The 23346-nt window shown below is 35.7% G+C and overlaps 1 protein-coding gene across 1 annotated transcript in view; it reads left to right on the forward strand.

The window, feature by feature from the left end:
- The first annotated feature begins 7896 nt into the window (after window positions 1-7896).
- The window catches only part of TERB2 (telomere repeat binding bouquet formation protein 2), a 31440-nt gene continuing 15990 nt past the window's right edge, over window positions 7897-23346 (forward strand). The window contains exons 1-5 of the mRNA XM_058294102.2: window positions 7897-7963; window positions 8078-8159; window positions 8801-8940; window positions 11211-11272; window positions 14105-14190. Coding sequence (XP_058150085.1) covers window positions 7900-7963; window positions 8078-8159; window positions 8801-8940; window positions 11211-11272; window positions 14105-14190 — 434 coding nt within the window. The 5' untranslated portion in view covers window positions 7897-7899. The remainder of the gene's footprint in view (window positions 7964-8077; window positions 8160-8800; window positions 8941-11210; window positions 11273-14104; window positions 14191-23346) is intronic.

The following is a 23346-nucleotide window of genomic DNA, read 5'->3' on the forward strand; positions in this document are numbered from 1 at the left end:
TCACTGGTTTCTCTTTGCAATTTATAGGGAACTCTAGAATAATTGAAAAGGGATTAACAAATCGCATTCTGTTCTCAGAATACTAAATAGATTTCACTAGATGCTTTAAAGATGTCATTCTAAAATTCTGGAGTCTTCAATGACACAGGAGCCAGTGTCATGAGTGATCATCATGCTATTGTTTCTGGAGTATACTGCAACGTAAGTTTGTGATGCTTGGAACCATTTTCAACCTTGCCCTGAAATTCTGTCATGCTCTCCTTAATCTCCAGCATTATGACTCTTAGTAGATGAATTTTCGGAAGTTTACTTTTCCAATCTATTTAATCTCTTTATATAAATTTTGCATCTCATTTCTTTTCTGGAACTTTTTACTGTAATTTTTAAAAACAGCTCTAGGGATTCATAGAAAAAGTAGGAAATTGTCTGAGCTAGTTTATAATCTTGTCTTGAAATTTTCTCAAGGTGCTTTTTTTTTTAATTTTTTATTTATTTTTTATTTATTTCTCTTCCCTTCCTCCCCCGCCCCAGTTGTCTGTTCTCTGTGTCCATTTGCTACGTGTTCTTCTTTTTGTCTGCTTCTGTTGTTGTCAGCTGCACGGGAATCTGTGTTTCTCTTTTGTTGCGTCATCTTGTGTCAGCTCTCCGTGTGTGCGGCACCATTCCTGGGCAGGCTGAACTTTCTTTCGCGCTGGGCGGCTCTCCTTACAGTGCGCACTCCTTGTGCATGGGGCTCCCCTAGGCAGGGGACACCCCAGCCTGGCATGGCACTCCTTGTGCACATCAGCACTGCGTGTGGGCCAGCTCCACACAGGTCAAGGAGGTCCAGGGTTTGAACCATGGACCTCCCATGTGGTAGATGGATGCCCTAACCACTGGGCCAAGTCCGCTTCCCTATATATTTTTATTTATTTATTTATTTTAATAAGTTTTTTTAAAATATTACATTAAAAAAATATGAGGTCCCCATAGAACCCCCACCCCCTCACCCCACTACTGCCCCCATAGCAACATTCTCCTCCATCATCATGACACATTCATTGCATTTGGTGAATACATCTCTGAGCATCGCTGCACCTCATGGTCAATGGTCCACATCATAGCCCATACTCTCCCACGTTCCATCCAGTGGGCCATGGGAGGACCTACAATGTCTGTTAATTGTCCCTGCAGCACCACCCAGGCCAACTCCAAGTCCTGAAAATGCCTCCACATCTCCTCTCTTCCTCCTATTCCCCACACCCAGCAGCCACCATGGCCACTTTCTCCACACCAATGCCACATTTTCTTCAATTACTAATCACTATAGTTCATGAATAGAATATCAGTAAGTCCACTCTAATCCATATTCTATTCCTCCATCCTGTGGACCTTGGATTGGTTGTGTCCATTCCACATCTATGTCAAGAGGGGGCTTAGATTCCACATGAATGCTGGATGCAATCCTCCTGCTTTCAGTTGTAGGCACTTTTGGCTCCATGGTGTGGTGGTTGACATTCTTCAACTCCATGTTAGCTGAGTGGGGTAAGTCCAATAAACCAGAATGTAGGAGCTGAAGTCTGTTGAGACTCAGGGCCTGGCTATCATATGGTCAGTCCAGAGATTCAGATCCCCTGGGTATATCTTAAACCCCAGCACCAACTACAATTCTGGTAAAGTAACAGGAAAGGCTTGTGAAAAGAGATCACATCTGAGTCCAGCTCCATCACACAGAAACACCAGTTCCAAAGAAGGGCCAACTGACATGGCACTGAACTCCATCTGCCATGACCATAAAACCTGTGGGTCTCTGTAGCCCTCAGAAGAACCAATACCTGGGGTTGTATCTACTTTATCTGTCTCTGGGACTCTGCTCAGGTGTGCATAAGGGCAATCCCTCTGATAACCTCCCGGCTCTTTTTTAGAGACTCATAGCCATATAACTCATTTGTCCTTTCCATTTCCCCCTTGATTTAGGTCAAAAAGCATTTTTAACTCCTGTTAATATATGTAGACAGAGATATTCTGCTGGTCTGAGTTGAACCTTTTATTCAAAGGTCATTTTCTAGTTATGTCATCAGCTGGTACTTGGTAGTGATCCCTTGGTGCCAGGGAGGCTTATCCCCTTGAGTCATGTCCCACGCTGGGGGGAAGGCAACAAATTTACATGCTAACTTTGGCTTCAAGACTGGCCACATTTGAGCAACACGGAGGCTCTCAGGAGGTAACTCTTAGGCACACTACTGCTCTATATTTTTTAAGCTAACATTTTTTTGTGATCTATGTACCTTAAAAAAAAAAAGATAATTAAAAAAAAAGGCAGCCTATTGAATGGGAGAAAATATTTGGAAACCATGTATCAAAAGGGTTTAATATCCATGATATGTAAAGAGATTCTACACTCAATGATAAAATGACAAACAACCCAATTAAAAATGGTCAGAAGACATGAAAAGATGTGTTGTTGTTTTTTAATACAGTATTCACATTTTTATTTTGTTATGTGTTTAGGCACCCAGCTGTTCATAGCATCCATTTCCTTTGCTCCTTGATCTTTTCAAAAAAAGATTTATTTATTTCTCCACCTTATTCCCCCTCCCCATGGTATTTTGCATTTGCTGTCTGCTCTCTGTGTGTTCTTCTGTGTCTGCTTGTCTTCTCTTTAGGTGACACCTGGAACTGATCCTGGGACTTTCCGGAGTGGAAGAGAGGTGCTCCTCAGCTCCCTGGTCTACTGCATCTTTTATTGTCTCTCCTCTGTGTTTCTTTTTGTTGCGTCATCTATCTGCGTGGGCCAGCACTCCTGTGTGGGTCAGCACTCTGCTTAGGCCAGCTTGCCATGTGAGTGAGCTTGCCTTTTACCAGGAGGCCTCAGGAATCGAATCCTGGACCTCCTATAAGGTAGATGAGAGCACAATAGCTTGAGTCTCATCAGTTTCCCATGAATATATGTTTTTTCAAAGAGGAAATACAAATGGCAAAAAAGCGCATGAAATGATGGTCTATATCACTAGCTATTAGAGAAATGCAAATCAAAACTACATCAAGATGTCATTCCACACCTATTAAAATGGCCATTAAAAAAACCCAGAAAACTACAAGTGTTGGAGAGGATATGGAGAAATGGGAATGCTTATGCACTGTTGGGAGTGTGGAATGGTGCAGCCACTGTGGAAAACTGTTTGTCAGTTGCTCAGGAAGTTAAATATAGAGCTGCCATCTGATTCAGCAATCCCACTCCTAGGTATATATTCAGAAGAACTGAAAGTAGGGACATGAACAGACATTTTACACAACTGATGTTCACAGAGGCATTATTCACAATAGCCAAAAGATGGAAACAACCCAGGTGTCCATAAACAGATGAATGGATAAACAAAATGTGGTATATGCAATATGACAGAAAATTATTCAGCTGTACAAAGAAATGAAGTGATGTACATGACAACATGGCAGATAATATCTCTTGAGCATATTATGTTGAGCCAACAAGTCAGACACAAAAAGATAAATGTATGATCTCAGTAATACGACCTAAATATAATGAGCAAAATCATGAAATTAATAGCTAGAGAGTGGTTACCAGAAGATAGAATGAGGATATAGAATGGGGAGCAGTGGCTTAAGCTGTGTAGACTTAGTAATAAGGTTGATTGTAAATGCTTGGAATTGGATAGAGGTGATGATAGCATAGACAGTGAAGGTAATTAGCAGTGCCATTTTGGAGGTATGATTGTGGTTAAAAAGGAAAGTTTAGGGTTGTATATGTCACTAGAAGAAAAGCCAAAGGATGAAACATGGGACTGTATAGCATAATGAATGCTGTTGTAGATGAGGAGTGTGTTTAATAGTACAAATATAAGACAGTTCTTCAATGAATCAGAACAAGTATACATTAATATTACAAGATATTAATAATAGAGTGGTATTTGACCTAAAATGCACCTAACACAGGGGTTCTTAACCTTTTTTGTTCCACAGACCCCTTTGCCAGTCAGGTGAAAACCACGGACCCCTCATTAAGTCCACACTATACTGTGTATTATTAAATGAATATATCACACCCACACCAACATGTCCCCACAAGAATAATGCTTTTTTGAATTTCTATTCAAGCTCACGGACCCTTTGTTAAGAACCCTGACCTAAAGCAAACTAAGCACTGTAGTGAATAATAATTTATTAATATTTTTCATCAATCTGTAAAAAAAGAGAAAATATCAGAAACAAGACACAAAATACTGCATAATGTTTTCCTCTATTTATATAAATTGTTACTATAATACATTTATAGAAATGGAATTAGATTAGCAGATATGTATAGCAGGGGATGGATAAAGGAATTGGAAGGTAGCTACTAAGGGGTGGGGTTTTTTCCTTTTTGAAGTAGTGAAAATGCTCTAATAATTGTGGTAATAATGCACAATTCCGATTATATATACCAAAACTCATTGAATGTACACTTTGGATGGATTTATAGTATATGAATATATCTCAATAAAAGTGCTTAAATTTTTTTCTTTTTTCTTTTCTTTTTTCTTTAAAGATTTATTTATTTAACCCCCCTCCCCCCGTTGTCTGTTCTCTGTGTCTATTTGCTGTGTCTTGTTTCTTTGTCCGCCTCTGTGGTCATCAGCGGTACGGGAAGTGTGGGCGGCGCCATTCCTGGGCAGGCTGCACTTTTCTTTCGCGCTGGGCGGCTCTCCGTACAGGGCGCACTCCTTGTGTGTGTGGCTCCCCTACGCGGGGGACACCCCTGCGTGGCACGGCACTCCTTGTGCGCATCAGCACTGTGCATGGGCCAGCTCCACACAGGTCAAGGAGGCCCGGGGTTTGAACCACGGACCTCCCATGTGGTAGACGGATGCCCTAACCACTGGGCCAAGTCCGTTTCCCTAAATTTTTTTCTTGTAGTTCATTGTATGAAAATACATTTAAGTTTCCAATCTACTGTTTATATATATATATATGGTTGTTTTCAGTTACTTTTTAAAAGAAGATTTAAAAAAAATTTTCCTCCCCCCTGCATTGTTTGAGCTCACTGTCTGCTTGTTTTCTTTAGGAGGCATGGGAACTGAACCTGGGACCTCCCATGTGGGAGAGAGGTGCTCAGTCACTTGAGCCACATTTGCTTTCCTCCAGTTACTTTTATTTATTTTTACAATTTTTAAATTATCTTTTTTTAAAAAGATATATAGATCACACAAAAAGTTACATTAAAAAATATAAGAGGTTCCCATATACCCCAGTCCCCATGTCCCGCACTCCTCTCACATCATCAACTTCTTTCATTAGTGTGGTACATTCAATGCATTTGATGAATACATTTTGGAGTACTGCTACAAAGCATGGATTATAGTTTACATTGTAGTTTACACTCTCTCCCAGTCCACTCAGTGGGTTATAACAGGATATATAATGTCCTGCATCTGTCCCTGCAATATCATTCAGGACAACTCCAAGTCCCGAAAATGCCCCACATCTCATCTCTTCTTCCCTCTCCCTGCCCTCAGCACCTACTGTGGCCACTTTAGTCACAATAGTTCTATAGTAGAATACCAATAAGTCCACTCTGATCCATATTTTATTTCTCCATTCTGAGGACCATTGGATGGGGATGCCCACTCTACCACTGAATTGAGAGGGGGCTTATAGCCCACATGGCTGATGGATGGGATTCTCCTGCTTGCAGTTGCAGACTCTAGGTTCCTCAGGAGTTACTTTTAAAAATAGGTATTAGGAACAATGTTGCCATAAACATTACTATATATGACCACTGGTACATGGGAGCAAGGGTTTCTCTAGGTGTATACCTAAAAACTGCTCAATCAGAATACACATATTCAACCTTACTAAATAAGGCTGAATTGTTAATAAAAATGATAGTGTCAATTTACCCTCCCACTAGCAGTGAAAGTTACTTCCATTATAAAGTGTCTTTGACAATTCAATTTTTTACCAACAAGGTGGGTATGTAGTGGTATCTTGTGATTTTAGTTTTCATTTCCCTGATTATACTATTGTTGAACATCTTATCTTAAGTTTATCGGTCATTTGAATTTTCTCTTCTATGAAATGCCTATTCAGGTGTCTGTCCATTTTTCTATTGGGTTGTTTGTCTCTTTCTTATTGGTTCATAGGATTACTTATATATTCTGTATATAATATATAAGTTTTTATATATTATAAACAAACAACCTTTTGTTGTTTTTTGTGCATTGCAGGTCTCTTCCCCCACTTTGTGACTTGTATTTTTACTCTATAATTTCTTTGATGAACTGAAGTTTGTCATTTTATGCAAATTTATTTATCTTTTCTTTCACAATGAATACTTGTAACTTGTTTAAAACATCCTTCCCTACTCTCAGGACAGAAAGATTTTCTTCTGTATTTTTTTCTATATGTTTTAATATTTAAGTGCATTTCATGTTGAATTGCTTAACAGCTCAATCAATTAGAAAGCAATAAAAGCTATCCATTTCCATCCAACTCACAACATAATTTCAGAGTTTATAAAAAAAATTAATAGACCTATAAGAAGAAATTGATAAATCCACAAATAAAGTAGATTTTAACACACCTCTCTCAATAATTGATAAAATAATCAGATAATACAATTGACAAACGACCCAATGAACATGTATAGAACACTGCACCCACACCCCAGAACATACTAACAGCTGCAGAACATTCTTTTTAAAATATACACAGAACAATGACCATATACTTGGGTCACAGGAAAATTTCAACAAATTTCAAAGGATTATAATCACACAGACTATATTCTTTGATTTTGATGCATTTAAACCAGAAATAAATACCAAATACAACTAGAAACCCACATGTATTTGGAAATTTAAAAATATATCAAATAATCCACAGGTCAAAAAACTCATATTGGAAATCTGAAAATATTTTGAATTGAAAATGAAATGACATCTCAAAAACTTGTGGCACACAGATTAAAGAGAAATTTATAGCCCTATATGTACTTATTAGGGGAAAAATTCTGAAAGTCATGTACTTCAAGAAATGAGAAAACCAAGAAAAGTAAAAGGAAATTATAAAGAGCAGAATTAATGATATAGAAAGAAATATATGAGTATCAGTAAAGCCAGAAGACTGCTCCTTGAAAAGATTAATAAAATTTTAAATCTCCTGTGAGACTAAGAAATAAAAAGACATAAGGTACAAGTAAACCAGAGTCAAAACACCAGAAATAAAAAAGGCACCATCTCTACAGATATTGACATTAAAAAAACAAAAACAAAAGCAAAAAACCCAATAAACTATTTTATGGACAACTTGATTTAAAATTATTGACATAATAATTTTAAATTTTAAATTAAATCAACCCAGTACCAGAAAATAGAACTTACCAAAATTGTTAAGAGGGGAAAAAATTGTACAAGAAAACTATTTGTGATAATTTTGAGAAAATTTGAAATTCAAACACTGCTGATATTTAACTATACTGAGGAACTATTGTTATTTTTTAAGTGTGAAATGGTATGGTGGTTATGTTTTCTAAAAAGTTCTTGTCCTTTAGGGGCCCTAATTAAAACATATAGATGAAATGATAAAATACATAGGTTTGCTTCAAAACAATTTGATGCTGCAGAAACGTGCTCATCCTTGTACAACACAGCACAGATGTTAAAGGTAGAATTTAAAATTCACAAGCAGTAACCTACCTCCTCTGTGGCATTAGAGGAAAACTGGGAGTCCTCGCCAGGCCCACGAGTTGGCCACCTCAGTCTGACAGTGATCAGGTCCCCAGCCCCCGCACAGCAGCACTTTCCCGCCGGCTGCTGTTAAGAACCAATCAGCAAGCTCGACTCCGGACTGGCAACCAATCAGCGATCTCGGCGCTGGCCTTTCCCCTCTGCAACTCCCACCTTCCCGGTGCGAGACGGCGCCATGTTCCAAGGGCAGCGGGGTTGGTTCTGCGGCAGCGTCAACCCGGATCTGAGGCAGCTGTGGGGTAGGAAGCTAGGCATAGGGAGTGGACGAGGTGGTGAGAGGAGCATCCTTACTCCCCCTGATCCTTTGGCCCCAGAGGGCCCGCTAGGCTGAACTTGTGCTCTTGCCTCCACAGTGGCCGAAGGGGGGACCGTCAGTGACTCAAGGGCTGCCGACTTCCTTTTTAGCTGTGATGCTTTGCACCCAGACACGCTAAGGTACCTGAAAACCACCTGGCAGTTTCCCCTGGTGTCATGATGAGCCAAGAGTTGGGAATGGAAATTGCAGACCATGAATAAATACAGTTGCTAGGAAGAGACCGGGAACAAGCAAGTTTTAGCTCTCAGATGGGGGTGGAAGGGTAATAACAGTTTTCCTCCTCGTCTGCTGCAATGGCGCGGCCTCCTGGTCCTCGGGTCCTGAATAGCAGGATGTGGTTCCAGCTGTCTCTCCCTCAACTCCAGAGGGGGCCTTGAAGGACCCCATACTCAGTATGGGGCATTGCTTCCTCCCCACCCCAGATTTATCCATCCTTTTTTATAGCAATGGTTATGGATAAGACTCGTAAGCTGCTGCATCTCAGTCTACTTTTGATGTCCAGTAAGCAGTACTATTTTAGGTCAAGTTTTTAAATTCATATAATCATCACTCAAGTCTCTAAAGCTGAGATTTATCTAGATTTAGACCAAAAGAACAGTAAATACCTCATGCCATGTATTTTACATCCCTGCCAGAAAAAGGATCAGCATAAAAGTGCACTGTTACCCTCTCCTACTTGATTCTTTATTCTGTTTTTAAAGTGAATTGAAGGGTTGAATACATTGTTTCATAAACTAAAAGATTTCCTTTTTTCTCCTAGAGTATTTCAGAGCCTTGATTATATAGAAGATAACGCTACAGTTTTTCACGCCTACTATCTCTCTGCAGTAGCTAATGCTGAAATAAAAAACTCTGTGGCTTTAGGTCATTTCATTCTTCCTCCTGACTGTCTGCAAAAAGGTTAGCAAAGATCATTCACCCGAACCCTGTTAGATAGCCAAATCCAACTATGTATCCCCCAACTTTATTGATTTTTGTTTTCTATTTCAGATTTTTAAAATGTTGTATCATTTAATATAAATGGAAAAAGTTTAAATTTTGGATTAAATTGGTGTGGGTTTCTAGCCTGGCTTTTGTTTGTTTATTGTTCATTCAGATATTGATTCAACTCCTGTGGCCTGCCAGGTTTCAACCCAGAGGCTGGAGATTCACTGGTGAATAAGACAGATGCAGATCATTCCCTCACAGTGGAAACCAACTACTTACTAGTTTTGTGACCTTTAGCAAGTTATTTAATCTCTTCTGAGTTGTTTTGAGGATTAAATGAAATAACATATTAAGGTGTCTGACATGGGTGGGCACTCAATAAATGTGTTCTTTGATAGTTTTTCATTATTTTTTAAAAATTCTTTTCTCCTGATATTTAAAGATTTGTTGTGATAATCAACTCATATATTTGTATTGTTCTTTATAGTTTTGAAAGTACTTTCACATTAATTATTTCAGCAACCTGGTGAAATTGGAAGGGTGAATCAGTAAGGAAACTGCTTCTGAGATTTGTTCTTTTAGTTTCCTCTATTTGATACACCCATTCTTATCCTGGTCTTTGTCCAAATCCTACCTATCCTTGAAGGCCTAACTTAAAATATCCCATTTTTAGTAGGTCTTGCATAATTATCTAATTCTTGATGTATATCTTGTCTACACAAGAGGTGCATGTCCATCTTTAGAAAGACAGACTAAAGCTGAGTTCAAATTCTCATGAGCAGAGTATTTAAAAAGCAAAACAAAAACACAACTTTAAAGCCATTTCTAATAGAAGAGCCATTAGATACCCCAAAGACTGGACTCATTCTATAGCTGATGTCCTAATGAGACCGACTTATGAAACTTTTCTAAATGGTTATGCAAATAAATTAATAACTGAGTGGGAAAATTGATTTATTCAAAAACTGTTCATACCAAGGAATGGATGCAACACAACCCTGGCCTTCAAAAGCATGTATTTAGAATCACTATATGATCTGATTTGAAATTATCATACCTATTCATTTTGTCTTTGTGTTTAGCATCCTATGTTAAAATATTTAAGTTTTTAAAAAAATCTGATTTAAATGAAAACATGCTCCTTTTAAAAATGAAAAGTATATATATTTTTATCCCTCTGGAACAATAGTGTCTAGTAAAAAGTTAAGCCACAAATGTGAGCCACATATGTGATTTTCTAGTAGTTGCATGGAAAAGGGCTTCATTAAAAATGAAAGGGAGTAGGTGTAGCTTGGTGGTTGAGTGCCTGCTTCGCATGTATGAGGTCTAGGGTTCAATCCCCAGTACCTCTTAAAAATTTTTTTTTAAAAAATAGTGAGAAGAAATAGTTGAGATTCATTTTAACAATATGTTTTATTTAACCCAATTATATCTCTTCCACAAATAACCAATATGAAATTATTGAGATATTTTACATTCTTTTTTTCACACGGTTATTGAAATCTAATGTTCATTAAAATTATAGCACAACTTAATTTAGACTAGCCACATTTCAAGTGTTCAGTGTCCATATGTAGCTAGGGGCCACCATATTGGACAACAGAGATCTGGAGTAATGTTACCTTTTTTCCTCCAGCAGGCTACTGTGAAAACTTTTGAGATCATTGAGTTAGGATGAAGTCATAGTCCTTTGACATGCTGAGTATTATAGGATTCCTGTACTACTACCACATATTAGATATGTTGCTTTTAGAGAAGCAAATTATTTTATTATTGAGGAACTGTGCTCTACAAATTCAGGAGTTTTATACTTTTTATTTTAACTGTATTTTAATAGTCTTCTCTATTCATGCTCAGCTTAAAGACACTGACATCTGATGAATATACATGTCCCAGCAGGAAAAGTCTACAACTATGATTCTCATAGTACATTAGAATATTTTGGGGACTTTGTTAGAAATGCAAATTCTTGAGCTCCTCCTCAGTGATCGAATTCAATAGGAATCTGCTTTTTTTTTTTAGGAGGTACTGGAGATTGAACCCAGGACCTTGTGCATGGGAAGCAGGTGCTTGACCACTTACATCCACTTCCTTAGAAATTTGCATTTTAAACAAATATCTTAGATGATTTTGATGCGAGTAGGAAAAAGAGTGGCCTAGAAATTTCAGACATCAAAATTCAGAACATTCTATAAATTTACTTACTTAAAAATATAGTATTGGATTTGTTTTTCGTTCCACAGAAATACGAAGAAAAATTGGCAGTTTTATTTGGGAACAAGACCAATATTTTCAGACAGAAAAGGTAAGAGTAAATTAATGTACTTGATTAGACTCTGCATTTTCAAATATTTTGAAAGAGTAATCTTAAAAATGTTGAGTTGTAAAATGTTAGGATCGTTGAGTCAGATTAAGGAATTTTAAGGCATGCTTTTATTAAACATTATCTGTTTTCACATTTTCTTACAGTAGTAACATTAGTAAAATTAAGTTATTTTCTAATAAAAATATTCACATAAAAAATTTGAAAATTTGCTGCTTTCAGTAATATTAGGAGAGTATAGGTACAAGATATTTACCAGTTCTTCACTTTCAGCACAGACTCCTGTGCTGTGCAATTTATCAAGTTTTAAATAATATTCCTCAATACATGTGTACAGTACTGAAAATTAAGTTTCATAGTGTTTGCCAGCCTCAAATTTGCCTAGGCTTTTGGCTTACTAAAAAAATCTTCATGAAAAAAAAAAAAAAGAGGAGAGGTGTAGCTCAGTAGTTGAGCACCTGCTTCACATGTTTTAGGTCCCTGGTTCAATCCCCAGTACCTCCTAAACAAACGAACAAAGAAAGGCAATCTTTATGTAATAGCCACATTTGGGATAATTTGAACTATCAAAAAATATACATTAAATACATTAAATTACTTTTAATACATTAAATAATACAGAATCCATGATTCTATAGTGATAACTCCAAGAGCAGAAATAAAAAAAGAATGGGCAGAAAGAAGCAAGCAAGCAAGAAAGCAAGGAAGGAAAAATTGGGATAAGGAAAACTTTCCTTTACAGAAGATTAGCAGCTAATACATGTAGAAAGGGTGATAGAATATTTTCAACCCAAATATGATAATTGGTTAGGCAAGGGTCATTGATGGATGCCTTAAACCATGAATTCAAATTATTATCTCCTCATGGATTACTTAGTAGCTATACAGGTAAACAATGTACCTTTACAGTGGAGAGATCTGACTGATACCACCTTAAACAAATAATCAAATTTGTCATCATCAATGCTGAAAAAACTTCTCATTCTATTCAGCCTGGTGTGATGGAGTAAGTATTTACCTATGTAGTATTCTTGCCCAAAAGGTTTAATCTGAATCTAATTATGAAGAAACAGTCAGACAAATCCAGAATATGGGACATAATACAAAATAATGATCTTAACTGGCTTAGACACTCCAAAACAGTCTATGTCATAAAAAACAAAAAGACAGGGGGACTGTTCTAGATTAAGGGACATAACAACCAAATATGATGTATGAGCCTTGATTGGATTCTGAGATTTAAAATAAGTAAATAAAGCTATAAAAGACATTTTGAGGACAATTGGGAAATTTTAAATAAGTACTGTATATTAGATGATATTGAATTAATGCTAATTGACTGTGATAGTATTAAAAAGATAGCAAAATGTCTTTATTTTTTAGAAAATACTTGGTAAGTATTGAGTGAAATGTCATGATGCCTGTAATTATTTTCAAATGGTTCAGCAAAAATAAAAAGAGAGGGCATGTAAAGTGCCAGAAATGTTAACACTTGGTAAAATCTAGGTGAGGGTATAGAATATTCATTATATTATCTTTAACTTTTTGGTAAATTTGGAATTTTTCCAAATAAAAAGTTAAGGAGAAATTTTTTTACTATATCCATAGCCAAGCAATTAACTTTTGTGTGCTCATTAATTTGTTTTTTCTTCCAAAGTGTCATTTGAAACTAACAGTATAGTTCTGTTAGTATCTTTGGCCAGGAGTTAATAATATAGTGTACTAAGGACCAAAATATCTAATCCTTGCCTTGTCATAGTATTTCCAGGTACCTAGGTGGTGATGCAATGGTTATTATTTGACATCATTATTGAGTATAACAGGACTTTGAGAGCTAAAAACTACCTTAAAGAGCAAGATAATTAATTTAATCATTCCATTTTATAAATTAGGAAACAGAGATAAAGAGAAATTAACTTTAGTTCATATTACCAGAGATTAGCATAGTGGAACCAGATTTTCTCAGCCCAGTCCAGTGTTATTTTTACTAGAAAATTAATAGAATATGCTTTTATTGATTACTGACTGTAGAAATAGTATGATTACAGGATAAAGGATTTTTTCTAGATCCTTGAATATTGATTGATATTGAATATTGATATTGAAAATAAGCAACCTTAGATCATATTGTAGAAGATACTTCATCAAATGATAATAACAAGGATAAATCTGGAACATGATTTGGAGAGTTTTATTATTGTTTGAAGTAGATTATTGATCTAAATATATTAATGTCCTAATAGCTTGTTAAGTAAATATAGTATAATATAATGGTACAAGTATCTGAGTTGCTTTCACAAAATCTTTTGGGAAAACAGCGTATGTTTAGCCCTTTCATAGCTTCATAGCTAAAAACTCTACTTTCATTTTGAGGGAGAACAATTTGTTCAACTTCATATTTTTAATTCATAGCCTAGGAATCCATAAGTCAAGGGTATTTAAGAAAGTTTAACTACTAGCCCTTTATTTTGCTTCCTTATTATATTTTAGGGCTAAAAAAGTAATATGACCACATTAGGAAAAATTTTAAAGTTAAAAAAAGTATAAAATCAGTCAAAGTTTTATTTATCCAATACAACCACAGATTATATTTTAAAAATTCTAATCTTTCTTTATGTACCTCTAAAAATATATAGCAGTTAAATGTGTGTATAAAATTTTTAAAGTTTTTTCCACCAAAGTAGATCAAATGAACTTAAGTGTATAAATACTTTTATGACTCTTGACATATGTTGCAATTTGCTTTTTGCTTTTTTTTTTTTTTAACATTGTTGGTTGGATCATGGGTGTGCGGATTTCTTCTGCTATCCACAGCACGATGAGACAGCACCAAATGAAATAAAGACTCTTAAGGAAAGTAGTGAACTAGCAACAGAGCATGAAAAAGAATTATCTAAAAGGTATTGAATTCCTATATTTCATTGATAATCAGTTCAGTTCAATTTAGATAATTGTTGAGCATTGACAGTGTATCTGGCATTGTGCCAAGCACTGGTATTGCTGAGAGGATTAAGTCATGGGAGTTCCTTTCAAGGAATTCACAATCTATTGGGGAAATGGGCAAGTAAGCACACAATGCAGTGTGGTAAACCAAAGAATAGAAATAAAGATATTTTAATACAGTATGAGTTCCCGAAAAATCTTTTGTTCTGCAGAATTGCACTTTAAAAAATAAAAGGGCTCATGGGGAAAATAAGGTTGAGAGAGGGTGACCGTACAGTCTTTATGTACCTTTGTAAACTAAGCAATAACAGTTCCAGTAAAAATGCTAACACAATTTTACAAAGACCTGTCGAATTACTGATAAATTTTAAAATATACAACAGCAAAAGTGAGGGAGGTAGCTAGGTAAAAAGACGATAAGAAAAGTTTGAGGCTGCTGAGTTATGGTGATATAAGGTAAAATGCACACAAAGTGATGAGAAACAATGAATATTCCAAGACAGAGCAAAAGGCCAAACTGAAGCAAGAAGAATGTTGGTGATTGGACATCACATACAGACTGTATTCCTCCATAATAGCTTATTCCATTCAAGCATGTTAATGTACTTTAGTTTAGCTGCTAATACTTGGTGTTCACAGTATTATGCTAGGAAAAATCAATATGAATCATCACCATCATAGAATACTGGCATCATTTACCAATTGTATGTGAGTAAATATGTGTTGCAAAAACATGCATTGTAGCAGAATAGAATATTTGTGTAAAATACAGAAGAAACAGAGGGAAAGTCTGAATGTCTCCCTACTCAATGTTCTGACAGAATTCCTGGTTTTTAGTATCCAAACTTGATAAAAAGCAATTTTAATTCTTAATGTAACATTTTTTGACAATGTTCAAAACTCAATATGCTATTTGGGAGAGCAGAGGTAGCTCAGTGATTGAGTGTCAGCCTCCCACATACAAGGTCCTGGGTTCAATCCCCAGTACCTCCTTTGAAAAAAAAATACACTGAACAAAATGATGTGTAGAAAAAGTGGAATAATCTTCCATATATAGTTGGTAGAACATCAGAATCCCATGTAGAGATTTTGAAAAGTATGTTGGATATTAGCAAAGAGAATGTGCATTTTGGATGTTGCTGGTGCTAAGAAAATCATCACAGCACTAGTGCACACCATTTAACAACTATATTCATTTGTGATCAGGAGGAAGGGTTGTAAACATTTTACATTGTATTTTACATTGTAACATGACAGTTTGTTACTTATATATAGATGTTTTACTGTGCTTTCATTGCATTTTAGGAAATTGGCTGAGGGATTGAGTTTATTGTATAACACATAATTTTTCCATTTAGAATAACAGGAAATAGGCCCCTTGTTAACATTTTCATGTAGAACATCTGACTTTTCTAAATGGATTACTGATATTAAGTAGTTATTTTCTGGGGAATTAGGGAAGGTATCAAAACATGTAATGCCTTAAGTGGGTTCTAAAAATTCATAGACATTTGCCAGGCAGACACATATGGAGTGGGGTAATTATTACAGACAAAGCAGAAAACTTGGGCAAAGGAAAAGTAGAGTTATGAAAGAATATTTTTAGGACCATAAGAAGTTCAATTTTGGTAAGCGGACTTGGCCCAGTGGATAGGGTGTCTGTCTACCACATGGGAGGTCCGCAGTTCAAACCCTGGGCCTCCTTGACCCGTGTGGAGCTGGCCCACACACAGTGCTGATGCACAGAAGGAGTGCCGTGCCACGCAGGGATGTCCCCCACGTAGGGGAACCCCATGCACAAGGAGTTCACCCCATAAGGAGAGCCACCCAGTGTGAAAGAATGTGCAGCCTGCCCAGGAATGGCACCACACACACAGAGAGCTGACACAACAAGATGATGCAACAAAAAGAAACACAGATTCCTGTGCTGCTGACAACAACAGAATCAGATAAAGAAGAACACTCAGCAAATAGACACAGAGAACAGACAACTGGGGCGGGGAGAGGGGAGAGAAATAAAAACAAAATAAATAAATCTTAAAAAAAATGTTCAATTTTGTTATGATGCAATGTGGTAGGAAATGAGGCCAAGCGTGTTAAATCATACTTTGTGTTTCATAAAGATAGCTCTTATGGCCATTTTGAGGGAATGTTTGGAGGGAGAAGAGACAGAAGTGGTCGTTGAGATTGCTTAGTAAAAAGAATTGATGGGAGCCTGAAAATCTTGAGAAAAAAGATTTGGGAAAACAATGGATTCTAGAGCTGAGTAGAAAATGTAACTGATAACATTTAGTGAGTGATTGAAGTGGGGGTTAGAAAGAAAAAGAAAAGTTTAAGATAACTCTCCCACACACTTTTTTTCTGCTTTAGGAGTCCAGATACATAATGGTATCATTACTAACTGAGATAGAGAACACAGGTAGAGATGTGTTTGGGGGGTGTGTGATATAGTGAATTATGTTTTGACTATGTTGAGTTTGAAGTGATAATTTTAAAGAATAAATTACTGGTATGAAATCCACCCATAAGCCCTTCTCTAAATCACTATCTCATCCATAGATCCTTCAATCAGCAAGCAGTGTTTTGGATCATATGTCTCCTGTCCCACTCTAGTCGTAGTTCATCAGATCTTGGGTAGTAAAAGAGCCAGAAGTAAACTAGCTTGGGTGGCCTGCCTTGAACAGACAAGTTGAACTTACTCTCTTGAGAGTTACACAAAGAAAAACATAAAGAATTTTCAGTTAGTGATGGGAACAGAGAGGGAGTAAATTTAATCTACATGCAAGCTGAAGTTAGGAGGGAACAAATGCTGAAAAACAAAGGAAGCTGGTTGATAGAAGAGAATGGGAAATATATATATAGAAAAGCAGAGGTCATGAAGCCAGAGGAGGAGTGTGGGAGGAGAGAGAGAGACATTGTGTCTTAGGCCAGTCTATGTGTATCCTCTTTCTTAGACATGGAGATTGTATCCTCTTGTAACTTGAGTAGGACTGTCCTTAACAAGCACAAGAGTCTAATGTAGAATACATCCCAATTCATGTTGCTGCTGCTTCTATTTTCATACTGTTTGTTCTTTAATTTACAAAGGTAGGAAGTTACGTGGAAGAAGAAAAGAATCATCAATTTCCTTAAGGCCCAAATTGATCTGTGTTGCCAAAAAATTAATTTGTGTTAGCCATTCACATTTTTAAAAATCAGGGATTTTATAAATTTGATTTGAGATTGCAAGTTGATAATATAAAGTTATCAGAGAAAAATAGAATCCTCAAATTTTTAAATGGTACAACTATTTGGAAAGAATAAGAACCATAACAAATACATACACACAAAAAGAACTGTAAAATACATGTATACATATGTATTTTGTTCTTTTGTTTCTCTTTGTTTTTTCATTTTTTAAAAAAGATTTATATTTTTGACTCATTTTATTTCTGGGTACCTATCTCAAAGAAATATCTTTAAAATATGGAAAAACTAAAGAAAGATGCTAATTACTATCCCTTATAATGATTATTTATAATAATGAATGAGTGAAAATAGCGAAATAGATTATAGTACAACATCTGGATAAAATATTGTTCAATCATTAAAATTGCTTATGTTAAAAGGAATAATAGCAAAAATAACCAAGAGTTTGACTGCTATTGTGAGGCATTATGCTAAATGCATTACATGGGATTTACTTTTCAGTCTTCCTCTGCAACTGATATCGTTTTTATTATCACCATCCACATTTTACGGAGAAAGAAAAAAGAGGTCTAGAATTAGAAAGGTTAAGTAATTTGCCCAAAGTCATACAAACTTTTATTTACTAAAGAGAAGCAGGATTTGAACCAGTCAAATTCCAGGGCCCATGCATTTAACTAGTGTGCTATTTACTATCCTTACAGAAAGGAAACAAGAATTTTATATATATTATGAATACAGTTACAGTGCTTTAAATATATATTTTGGGAAGCGGACTTGGCCCAACAGATAGGGCGTCCGCCTACCACGTGGGAGGTCCGCGGTTCAAACCCTGGGCCTCCTTGACCGTGTGGAGCTGGCCCATGTGCAGTGCTGATGTGCACAAGGAGTGCTGTGCTGGGCAGGGGTGTCCCCCCACGTAGGGGAGCCCCACATACAAGGAGTTTGCCCCGTAAGGAGAGATGCCCAGCACGAAAGAAATGCAGCCTGCCCAAGAATGGCACCTCACACACGGAGACAACAAGATGATGCAACAAAAAGAAACACAGATTCCTGGTGCCGCTGATAAGGATAGAAGCGGTCACAGAAGAACACAGCAAGCAGACAACTGGGGGGGGGGGGAAGGGGAGAGAAATAAATCTTAAAAAATATATATATATTTTAAATAGGAAGGAAATATACAAAATATTCACTGTAATTTTATTAGGATTAAAAGTTATAAATCATTTCCCCCTCTTTTCCAAATTGTTTATAATGAGCTACTTTCATTTAAATTAAAAACAACAACAACCACCCAGCAACATGAACCATTGTGTTAGGGCCAATCTATGAGAGACCTCTCTTTATTCATTATCTAGTTCTAATTCCATATTTTCGAGTTCAGTGATTTTCAAATGTTCATGGGGAACACTGGTTATTCAAAAGTGTGGACCAAGGTATTTAGCTACTGAAATAAAAATAAACGAATAGTTGTCTTTTTTCAATAGAAAAATGAATGGGTTTTATTTATGTAATTTTTTTTTTAATTTAAAAATTTTCTCCCATAATTTTTCTCTCATACCTTTGGTATGTACCATTTGGTTTGTTATAATTTGGTATATGTTGGTATCTTATTTAGCACAAAATTATATATTTAGTTATTATAAGTTTAATAAGCAATTGCTTCATGGTACTGTGAGTTATAGTTACCACTTGATTAAGTTTGAGAATCCAGTCTAGTTCTTTGTGCTGCCTATGTATAGCACTCCTTTAAACTTAATTGTTTGACTTTTTGTGATAAGAATCTGGTAGGGGAGAATAGAAAAATGAGTAAAGAAGAAGTGAGACCATAAATATAATCTTAAGAGATTAATAGAAGAAAGAATAGTTATTCTAAGTGACCTTATAAGTGAAGATTGGTAAGTAGAAAATAAAAAGTAACTCCCATTGACTCACTTGACTAGAAAAGATATCAGAGATATACTCTTTAAGAAATGGTTGCCCTGAAAAACAGAAGCCATGAAGGAAAAAATTAATAAATATGACTACCCAAAATTTTTAAACTTGTACATGGCTGTATATGTATTAATATATGTACATGCATATGTATTTATACACACATACAAACATACCATATAAAAAGGTTGTTGGTTAATCTTGGAAAATGAATAGAAGGAGCGGGTGTAGCTCAGTGGTTGAGCACCTACTTCCCATGTACAAGGTCCCAGGTTTAATCCCTGGTACCTCCTTAAAAAAAAAAAAAAAAAGAATAGAAAAGGTGAAAGCACAGCACAGTGTTTTTAACTATATTAACTGTATTATATGGGTATAACAGTGGTTGAAAGGGAAAGCCTAAGGTCTTGTATAATACTAGAAGGAAAGCTAAAAAAATGTAACATGGTACTATATAGCATAGTAAAATCTCATGTGAAGTATAGATATGGGTACTATTGTATATTTAAGACTGTTTTTCTTTGAAACTGAACAAATTATGTTAATGTTACAAGACGTTAATATCTGGGGGGGAAACGCTGTTATGCTAAGTGAAAGAAACCAGACACAATGATTCCTTTTATATAAAATGTAAATATAAATCTATTTATAAAAGTGGGGAAAAAAGAGAGTAGAGTTCAGGTTACCTGGAGTGGGGAGCAGGGGCAATGGGAAGGTAATGCAAAATGAGTGTAACGTTTCTGTTTGGGGTGAAGGGAAATTTCTAGTAGTAGACAATGGTGAGGGTACTGCACCATTGTGAAGGTGATTAATCCTGCTGAATGGTATGCTTGTGAAGGGCTGGAATGGAAAGATTTGTTTTGAATATATGTTTCCACGACCTAAAAAAAAAAGAAAGAATGACTAAAGAGATGCTGACATTAAATGAAATTCATGATACTGCATGGGTTCTAAGAATGAGGAGAAAAGACTTGAAGGGACATTATTGAGATATAAGAAAAATTGGAATATAAAATGTTAGTTTTATATCAATGCTAAATTTCTTGAACTTGATAACTGCAATTGGGGTGATTACATAAGAGACTATCCTTATAAATAGGAAATGTACATGGAAGAATTGTGAGTTCAAGGAGTGTGATGTGTGTAACCTGCTCTCAAATGTTCAGAAAATACAAAGGTAGATGGGTAGCTAGCTAGCTAGCTAGCTAGATAAAGCAAAGGTTGCAAATTATGAAAATTTGTGGATCTGAGTATTTGGGGGTGGGAGTATGTTGGAGTTTTCTGTGTGGCGTTTCTGTTATATTTGTAACTGTCCTGTAAGTTGGAAAGTATTTCAAAATAAAAAGTAAAAAAAATAAAGTTTTTATACACATACTCATACACACCATAAAACAAGTCAAAAGAAAAATATAAACTGGGAAACATTTGACAAAAGCTAAGTTCCCCAATATGCAAAATGATCTTACAAATTTGGGAAAATATGTGCAATCCAATAACAACAACAAAAATGGACAAAGGGTATGAATAGTTAGATACCTTAGATAGTTATCTACCGAGAGCCTTTTCTTTGTGGAACCACCAGAGGGTGCAGTGCAAACATAGATAGACTATATGGACCTACCCAAGAATTAATTTTTTTGGTGTACTATTGGTGATAATACTAGTGATATTGAGCCCTTACTAAGTAGTGAACTAGTTTTTGAACACTTGCTAAATATCAGAACTTGTGAACTAAGTAGTTCATATCCAATGCTTCATTTGATTCTCACAACCTTATGTGACAGAGATTATCCTCATTTTACAATTGAGGAAATGGGTTCAGAGAACTAAATAATTTGCCCATTATTATTCATGTAGTGGAGCTGAACTTGAATGCAAGTCTAGCTGATCCATAGTACACACACTTAAATCACTATGCTATTTTCCCTTCCCAGTATATTCCCCAAATCTTCTGAAAATTGCATGAATTTTTGTTTATTTTTCTTGTTTTAATTACTTTATTATAAATGTAATATATGTAATTTTTCAAAATGGCAAATACAGAAAAGAATTTTAAAAGTTAACATTACCAGAAATCCCACTACTCAGAGATAAACATTGTCAATATCAGTACATTTTTCTCCAGTTTTACACAAATACTCACATTTAATAGAGTTGGGTGATACTGCAAATATAGTCTGTCTCTTGATTTTCCACTTAGTATTTTATGGGCAGCTCCCCATGTTGAAAAGCCCTACTTGATATTATGATTTGTCATGAGTGTACATGGTTTTTTATCTTATTGTTTACTTAATTATCTTTTTTGTTACATTTTGTTTACAGTTTGTTGTTCTTTGTGACACCCTAATAAACATCTTTTTTCATAAATCTTTCTCTCCTTTTTAGATAATTTTCTTAATGTAAATTCTTAGATGTTTCATTTATAGTACAAAGAGATATAAATGTTTTTAAAGGCCATAAAGCATATTGCCAGTTGCTTCCTACAAAAGTACATATTTAAACTACTTCTTTTGTTGGTCTCACTACATCTTCACTAGCATATTAAGTATTACTACTTTTAAAACCTTTTGCTAATTTAATAGATGGAAATGGCATATTTTTCTTTTATTATTAATAAGTTTAAGCCTTTTTTTCATTTGTTTGTTAGCATTTCATATTTCTTTTTCTGTGGCTTTTTTGCTTACATCCTTTGTCCATTTTTCTTTTGAGGTTTTAATGGCTTTTTTTTTTTTACCAATTTAACATCTTTATATAATAACTATATCCTTTTGCCACATTTGTGTCAAATTATACCCTCAGTTTGTTGTCTGGTCCATATCTTTTGGGAGATACAAGTTTTAAATTTTTATATTATTCAATTAATCACTTTTCCTCTATAATATCTTCTATTGCTTTTATGTTCAGAAAAATACTTTCCCATTCAGAGATCAAATAAGTAGCTAATTTTTTTCTGACTTTTTGATGGTTTCAGTTTTTACAAATGGGCATTTAATTCTACTGTTGTTGACTTTGGTAAGAGGTAAAGAGCTAAATCTATTTTGTTGGTTTTGCAAGTAAGCAATTTCTAGTAGTTTTTAAATAATAAATCTATTTCCTACTCATTGGTGATTTGCCTTTGTCATGTGTTGTTTTTATGTCTATGAAGATCCACTTTTAGACTATTTGTTTTTTTTCATTAATCTGTGGACCTATTTTTATATCAAGTATTCCTTTAAATTATGTGACTATATATTTTAATACCTGACAAGGCAAGTTCCACATTCATTACTCTTTTTCATCTTTTCCTTAGCTTAATTCCTACTTACTATTTTTCAATTTTTCCATTTTGGTTATTGTTAATAGGCAATACATTCACTATTCAAAAACCACTATGTCGGGAAGCAGACTTGGCCCTGTGGTTAGGGCATCCGTCTACCACATGGGAGGTCCGCCGTTCAAACCCGGGGCCTCCCTGACCCGTGTGGAGCTGGCCCACGCGCAGTGCTGATGCGCGCAAGGAGTGCTGTGCCACATAGGGGTGTCCCCGCATAGGGGAGCCCCACGCTCAAGGAGTGTGCCCCATAAGGAGAGCCTCCCAGCGGGAAAGAAAGTGCAGCCTGCCCAGGAATGGTGCCGCACACACGGACTTACACAGCAAGATGATGCAACAAAAAGAAATACAGATTCCTGTGCAGCTGACAACAACAGAAGTGGACAAAGAACAACACGCAGCAAATAGACACAGAGAACAGACACCTGGGGGGGGGGGGGAAGGGGAGAGAAATAAATAAAAATAAATCTTTAAAAACAAAAACAAACAAAAAACACTATGTATGAAAGGGCATACTATGAAAAGTCTATATTCTACTCAACCCCTAGCCAGCCAGTTTCCCTCTCAGAGGCAACCAATATTATCAATTTCTTGTCTATGCACGTACTAGAAAATTCGTATAAATATTTTTTTCTTTTCCCTTTATTTCCCCACAAATAATAATATAAACAATGTTCTGCATTTT

This window comes from Dasypus novemcinctus, chromosome 3, assembly GCF_030445035.2.
Source record: "Dasypus novemcinctus isolate mDasNov1 chromosome 3, mDasNov1.1.hap2, whole genome shotgun sequence".
NCBI lineage: Eukaryota > Metazoa > Chordata > Mammalia > Cingulata > Dasypodidae > Dasypus > Dasypus novemcinctus.